Source organism: Poecilia latipinna, unplaced genomic scaffold (assembly GCF_001443285.1).
Source record: "Poecilia latipinna isolate Pla-1442-1.1 unplaced genomic scaffold, P_latipinna-1.0 Scaffold4220, whole genome shotgun sequence".
NCBI classification, from domain to species: Eukaryota; Metazoa; Chordata; class Actinopteri; order Cyprinodontiformes; family Poeciliidae; genus Poecilia; species Poecilia latipinna.
Genome location: NW_015116836.1, coordinates 11,908 through 19,694, shown reverse-complemented (window position 1 = coordinate 19,694; position 7,787 = coordinate 11,908). Strand labels below are relative to the sequence as shown.

General features: G+C 37.6%; 1 protein-coding gene across 1 annotated transcript; it reads left to right on the top strand.

Annotated features, from left to right (window-relative positions):
* The first annotated feature begins 1,532 nt into the window (after window positions 1-1,532).
* Window positions 1,533-4,117, top strand: LOC106942361 (uncharacterized). The gene is made up of 3 exons (XM_015025630.1): window positions 1,533-1,630; window positions 3,268-3,630; window positions 3,909-4,117. The coding sequence occupies exons 1-3, from the start codon at window positions 1,564-1,566 to the stop codon at window positions 4,082-4,084; spliced, it is 606 nt and encodes a 201-aa protein (XP_014881116.1). The 5' UTR covers window positions 1,533-1,563; the 3' UTR covers window positions 4,085-4,117.
* Window positions 4,118-7,787: the final 3,670 nt, after the last annotated feature.

Sequence of the window (7,787 nt, the reverse complement as noted above, 5' to 3'; positions counted from 1 at the left end):
GGTTTGTGATTAAAGTTTCTTTAGTAATAAACTGAGTTGATGTTTGTGTTTCTAGATTTTCATTCAGTAACGTATTAATAAATTATTAATGAGTTAAATTTGATTAAAAACCACTTTTCACTCAACTTTTCCTTCAGCGTTTATAAGCTTAAATTTATTTTAATATATTGGCCTCAAAATAATTAATCTATCATTTTCCAAGGTCGATTTTTTTTATCAGTTAAACTTCAGATTAGATTCTTGGAGTCAATAAAACATGAGTAGATTAACCTGTAGATAAAAATCAGATGTTTAACATAATGATTTTATTTCTGAGCAGGAGAAATGTTGCTTTGTCAAGGAAAACACAGAAGGACAAACTCAGACACACCTCTAGTAGATATTCATGCCACTGAGTCAACATGACTGCAGGTTGGGGGTTGGTAGTTTTTCTCTACAGTCTAATTTAAACTGCGTCACATTTGAAAGTCTGAAGGAGGAAGAGAATAACAAAACTCTTATGTACTTTTTAGAGTTAGTGGAACAGATTAACTCTTGTTTAAAGCACCATGTAAAAAAATTCACCAAAATTAATCATGTGATCCAGCTGGTTCAAATAAAAGCAGGTCTTTCATTTTTACTCTCTGATGTTACTTCATGTCTCTAATGACCAGCTTTAATTACTCCTATGTAATATATGTTAGTGGTTCCACTGCTTTAACTCCATAGTTCATAAAATAAAGAAGTAAGTTTTTAACTAAGTCAACATGAATCCATTTAACCCATTTTATCTTCTCTCTACAGGCTGCTGATTATTTTAGGATCATTTTAAAATCCTCACCTTGTTTTTAACTTCCTGCATGATTTTCCTCTGAGCTGCTCCACCAGCAGGTCAGATTCTCCTCATGCAGGAATCCACAGACCAAACATTTTACATGTAATCTATAATCTATATTTGTTTATCACACTGGTGAAGTTTTCAACAATGAGATGTTGAAAACTGTTATCAAGAATTTAAGATTTCTAATTTTTTGTCTCCTGTATGAAACATCCATCCATCCATCCTTTTTCTTTGCTGGTGGATGAGAGCAGGGATCAATATTATTAAGTGAAGTATTTCATCTCCTTTTCTATGCAGATAAATTAGTGTAGAATCTCTCATATTAGGAAATTAAAGGCTATTACCTAAAAACTTTAACAAGAATAGAGAATATTACTTATTTCTTGCCCCTTTTAATGCCATAAACTGCTGCTGCTCCACAGGGTCACAGGCGGCCCCATTACTGAAGCTGCTGAAGGAAACTTTTAGCTTTGAGAGATAAAAGCTTTTTTTAGTGAGTGGATCAGGTTACAGCCAACATGAACGGTTAAGGAGACCAACCAGAGAGAGCTAACAAAGCAGACCTGTCATATTTGCACATTCCTCAATGCTTTGGGTCAGGTGGTGTCACTCTACAGTCTGATCCTGTGGGCTGATCTAAGGAGGTATGTCTGATGACATTTCTTTACCCCCCTCCCCCCTGTCTCTCTAAATGCCCACCTAATTGGCCCATTGCTCAGTTTTTAATCCTCCATCTGTAAGACATGGACGCTTTCTTGTTTTTCACGGTTCCTTTCCTTTCTACATTGGGATTTTCATTAACAGATACAGGTTAGTCTCTATATTTGCTTCGGATATATTGATATTGCTAAGAATGTATGGAATAAACCTTTAATTTATTGAATGGAATTAAAAATATTGAATGAAAATCTAGTTAAATGAAATGATTGTTGCTGAAGTTATTGATGCATCGGGAGATGATGATGTTGTGCTGGATTTATTCCAGGTTTTATTCAGAAAGTCATCATAAACTTTGTCAAACTATTGTGATTGAACAATCGCAATCCTTATATTTACTCTATAGCACAATGTCAGCTTGTTGTTATATCAGGAATTTTTATCTTGTAAATTAATGCACATTATAGATCTCATTATAATTCAACCATCTCAGGAAATTCACAGAACTGAGAGCTTATGATCCAACAGTGACAACACAAACGAACGTATACCGATAGGGGACAAATGTCATGACACACTTAGCAAAACAATATTTTGCACTGTAGCTCATTAGACCACTTCAGAAAACGCTGGGAATGTATGAAGGTCCGGGAAAGGGGTGAGCACGCGTTTCCTAAAGATAACAACACTCACGCGTCTAACGCCGACATTAAGATTCAACAAATTGTCATAATTACAACGGGATAAAATGTCCCAAACATCTCTTGATCATGTTAATAATCATGTTAATTACTTGTCGGCTTTCTGGTTAGCAATGAACTAACGTTTTTTTTAACAGGAGAAATGAATGAACAGAGACGATCTGGAGCTTTTCACAACCAGCTGCACAGTCATCACTTAAAAATGTTCCACTTCAGCCATCGCGGCGGCCCGGCCCTCCGGGTGAGGCAGGAGGGAAGGAGCAGCAGGGGAAGCTTCTCCTCTGAGCCCCTGCCTGGAGGGACGGGATGACTCAGAACTTCGTAAGGAGTCACCCCGGTCCTGCCCAACTTTTAACACGGAGTTTTGGTTTTTAGCATCCTTGTTCTTATCTTCTTTTAGTTGAAAATGATGTGAGAAATTGTATTTTATTTATTTGAAAAGAGAATTCTGTATAAATGTGCAATGCTATGTAAAAAAATTCTTGTCCCAAGTACCAATAAATTTTTTCGAAAGAAAAAAAAAAAACCGGTAGATATGTGCTACTGCATTATGTTTCTCCAAACATTTCTGATTACTGTTCAAAACGGGGTCATATCCTAAACTAAGATCACAGTTAAACCAAGCAGGTGTGACCAAACTTTGTGGGGGTCACATCTTAGGGCTGTTGCCATGGGTAACTGCCACATCTGTGACACCATTAAGTCTGACAGATATAAACATGTTTAGATCAACATATACTGCTGTCCAAACATCTATTTTAGGGACATAAATGCTTATTCCTTCAAGACAATGCTGAGCTGCATTTTACATGTTACAACAGCATGGCATGAGCAAAAATATTTATTATAATAATATCTGCAACATATAATAATAATCATCCTGTAGCTTTATGTTGTTAGTGTAGAAGAAGTGTTTAAATTTCTGAAAGAGGAATTACATTTAATACAATAATAACCATTAATCCTTGTTAGATCCATTGATCCAGTCCAGGTCAGAGTCCAGTGTTTCTCCTTGGTCTCTGCTGCTGCTGGAAGTGGACCGGTTCACTCTGACCTCTGACCTTTCTGCTCCGTTTCTCTGTCCTGTAGTCCATAAAACCATCTCAGCTGTTCCTGGACAGATCGTCTCTCTGCCATGCCGACTCCCCAACAACAAACCTGCTGTGGTTGTGCAGTGGACCCGACCGGACCTGGAACCAGAATATGTCCTCCTGTTCAGAGACGAGCAGCCGGACCCAGAGAACCAGCATCCATCTTTTAGGAAGCGGGTGGAGCTGCAGGACAGACGGATGGAGGACGGAGACGTGTCTTTGCTTCTGAGCAACGTGACGACCAACGACACGGGAACATACGAGAGACGGGTTTTCCAGAGAGAAGCAACCGGCAGGAAGAGACGCACTTTGACCTCTGACCCCATCGGGACCGTCTTCCTGGACGTGGCGCCTCCTACTGGTGAGTTTTCATGGTTTCTATGTTCCAGTGAAAGAAGGAAGCTGCATAAAGTGGTTTAATGTTCAATCAGTGAATCTTCTTCAAGGTAAAATGTCTCCAGAGTCTCTGTGGCTAATCTAGGGGGAATATCCCTTTAAGGCCAGATGTGGTTCTGGTTCTGCAATGAACCTGTCAGCCCAGATGTTTGTGTTTCTAAAGCTGCTGCAGAAGCAGCTGGTCTGAGAGCAGCAGATGAAGAGAAATGGATTCTGACCTTCAGCTCTGATTCTGTTTGACAGAAAACAAGGAGGGAAGAAAAGAAGATGGAAGCAGAAACAAACATGTTGGACTGATTGTTGGAGCCGTTCTGATGGTTTCACTGGTTACTGGGTTGGTTGTCAGAAAAAAAGTTGTGGATCTAAAGCAGAAGGAAGAGGAAGCAGATCCAGAACCAGTTCAGCTCCAGTTGACCTGAGATTAGTTTCTGCAGCAGCTGCAGGTCAAACAGGAAAACACACACCTACACACACGCATATAATATTTCACATTATTTTTTACCGTTTCTGTATTTCCTTAATCTTCCACTTCTTTGTACCTTGTTTTGAATATATTTATGCTTTTATTTTGCTTCTTTTCTTTAGACATATATTTCCACAAAGTCACTCCACAGGTACATGTGTTTCAATGTTCTATTTATTTTTTATTCATATCTCATATAAATCAGATCTTGTGTGTTTTTTTATCTTACTTTATTAATCATCCTTTTTGCTTTTATCTGAGTGATTATCAGCTGCAGTGTTTTTATCGCCGTTTTCCACACCGATAATAGATACTGTAAATCACTGAGGAGTATAGAATATGCTGATCCAAAATATAGATATTTTTTCCAAGAATTTCAGTACATATCACATTGTTTGATCTTATATAGTTTATGAGGTTTCCAGCAGGTTACACAAAAGGTGTTACTTTATTCACTCTCTGTTTTCAGATATGATTTCCACATTAAATTGAGCTGTTTCTCTTTGTTTTACACAGGTTTAGTGAACTTATTTCTGTTAAACCACTTTCACTGCTGAGCAGCTTTTAGTCAGAGCTTAGAGCGCCACCATGTGGACAAAGAAACATTTCAGATGTGAAACAGCAGCTCTGCTTTTGTTCATTCAGATTTAAATAACTAAAATTAACAGTTTCTTTGTTCAAATAAAACAAAACTAAACTATGGGAAAAGATGAAACTGTGAATTAGAAAATAGTTTTGATCAAATCTGCTGAGAAAATGTGAAAACATAAAACTACGACAGACAAATTAACTAAAATGTTTATTTTGATCATTTAAATAACATTTCAGAAAAACTCTGAACGATTATATTTAGTTCATATCTTTTTTTAAATGCCTTGACGTTTCTTTAAAACTAATTTACATGTTTATGTACATCTAAACATGTACATAACATTTAGATATATGAAATAATAACATACTTTATTATATATTCAATATATAATAAAGAGCAAAAACCCCAAAAACAAAACAAGCAGCAAATTTCAGAGGAAAGTTTTAACACATTAGAACTTAAAGGACCTTTAAAACTAACATGACACATTAATTTACACACAGATATAATTTTGTCACTAGACTTTAACAATAATAGAGTTTAAAACTTTATGGGGGTTTTCCCCTTAGATCTTTATATCAGTGTTTTCCAGGCATCATTTCTCAACTCGTCTGTTTCTAAAATATATTTTCTTTCTAGTTTGTTTTTAAACACATATCACTGATATCAGGACAGATGCATGGACTATCATGTTCAATTAATATGAAAATATTTGCTTTGATGTCATAAATCAAAGGTTTGTATCGTGAATAAACTCAGCCTCAAATCAATGAACAATCATATAAATGAATGAATGAAAGTAATTTAAAAGAAAGAAATAGAAAACGTGCAGAAAAATAAATGTTTTAATTGATCACTACTGCCACCTTGTGGTGATAATGACGAAGTGAGACAAGAGGACGTTTGTTTCTCCGCAGCTCATAAGACTTGTCATTATAAACACCTTCAGAATAAAATCAGTCATTATAATTTATGTGGAGAAAATATCAGTGAGTAAATTCTACAAATTACAGTAATTTATTCTTAGCCTACTTTACATTTTGTGATTATTTACAAAGTTCATTTGTAGGTTAATAATTGGTTATTTTATTTACTTTTTGTTTCTTTGTTTTGTCATGTCTAAGTTAGACAGGAAGAACTGAAGGTCCGTTTTCTATAACTATAGGGACTGACTGGTATAGGAGCAGCATACTGGGTTGGACCTGTGGATTTATTTTTAACCAGAGCAGAAGAATCAGGAAACATTTGCTTTTCCAGTAAATGGGAAAAAATAAACCATAAAAAGCAATCTTTAAGTTTTGGAAATTGTACTAATTTTGCCTGCGTAGAGACATCAGTCACATTAGTGCAGCAATGGCGCCTGGATTGAAATATTATAGGATGTTTGGTTTGACCAACAGTCGCCACTACAATGAGACGATGATCTGAACGACGTTCCTGTGTTTATCTACTGGTTGTTATTCTGACTCCTGGTTCTTAAAGTTTCTGTCCTGTTATTTAGCAGATTGTCTCAATAAATGACCAACAACTAAATAAAACAGGTTTATGTTGCTCACCTGACCGGCTGTGGACGAACCGTCTGCTAACCTCTGATGTCGGCTGGCAGAAATGGCCGAACTGTGAACTAAACTTCCGTGTGTCTGAGGGCGAGGCGGCCTGATGTGGTTGAGGCTCCTAAACACGAACCAACAGGCGCAGAGGCGCAAAAAGTGGGTATGCAGCGTATGCAACGCATAGGGGCGCAGCACCAGAGGGGGCGCCAAAACCCCGTCTGGAGGGTGCGACGCGCCGATGATGTTTTCCCATACACTTCAGCGCGCCTCACGCTCCTTCGAGTGAGCGTCGCTCCTTCACCCTAACGTTCCTTCGGGGGGGGGGGGGGGGGGGGGGGGGCGCCGATTTATACTTTCGCATCCACCTGAATAATGTGTAGTTGCGCCACTGAAGGCGTTTAGTACACAGAGAGACATCAGTTGTGACAATGTAGAGAATGCAAATGATGGCATTCTGTGTAGTGATCTCCTATTGGCTCGTATTTTATGCGAACCAATAGGAGATCACTACACAGAAAACCGATCTGTGTCGAGAGGAACTTACTAAGGCATATAAGGTCCCCACCTCCACCTGTCAGCTCAGTTCACTGAGCCTGAGCAGCAGCGGACCTCAGAGCAGGAGGAGCTTTCACAGCCAATCAGGTGAGAAACATAATAGTTACAGTTAATATAATATGTTGTAAAATAAAAGTAGAGATTTCCAGCAGGGCAGAAGAACTAATAGAAACTAAGTAAAGTAAAAAAAAAAGAAAAAAAGTGAGGAAAGACCAGATATTTCAGTTGTTCCTTGAATTGAGTGATGTTGTTCCTGATGTTCTGCTGCCTCCTCTCCTCTTCCTCTCTCAGGATGAAGATGTCTCATTAGTTTATCTTAGTAAAATGATTCATTTTAGATTTAATCCAAGAGCTAAATCTTTAGGATTAAATCTTTTGGTCTATTTCTCTCCGTGTTTCGACCGACTGGATATTTATTGATGGTCACAAACACAAATGCAGCTCAGCTGATTTTCTTATAGAGGAAAGATTCTCTTCACAGCTTCAGCTTTATTTTTTTTGTGGCTCATTTGCAATGTTGTTATTTAAAATACATATTTTTTATTTGTAATTTATTAAACCTTTTGAACAAATTGATGTCACATTTTATTTGAAAAGTTTGAAAAATTTGTGAGAAACTTAGTGAGTTAAAAAAAAACTCAACAAACTATTTCCAGATTTCACTCATTGCTGTTTTCTCCTTATGAGTTATAACAGAATAATTTCACTACTTTTACAGCCTTGTTTTTCTTTTCCTCTCCATCAGTCCAGTTGTTCCTCATATTGTTCCTGATGTCCTGCTGCCTCTCCTCCTCCTCCTCTTCCTCTCTCAGGATGAAGATGATCTCCCTGCTGCTCCTCATCCTCAGCTCATGTCTCTGTGGTCAGTCTCCATCTTGTCTTTGTGACAGAAAGCTCTCTAGATGGAGCTGAAAGACTCCCATGTTCCAGTTCTCAGTGTGTCTGCTCCTCTCTTTCCC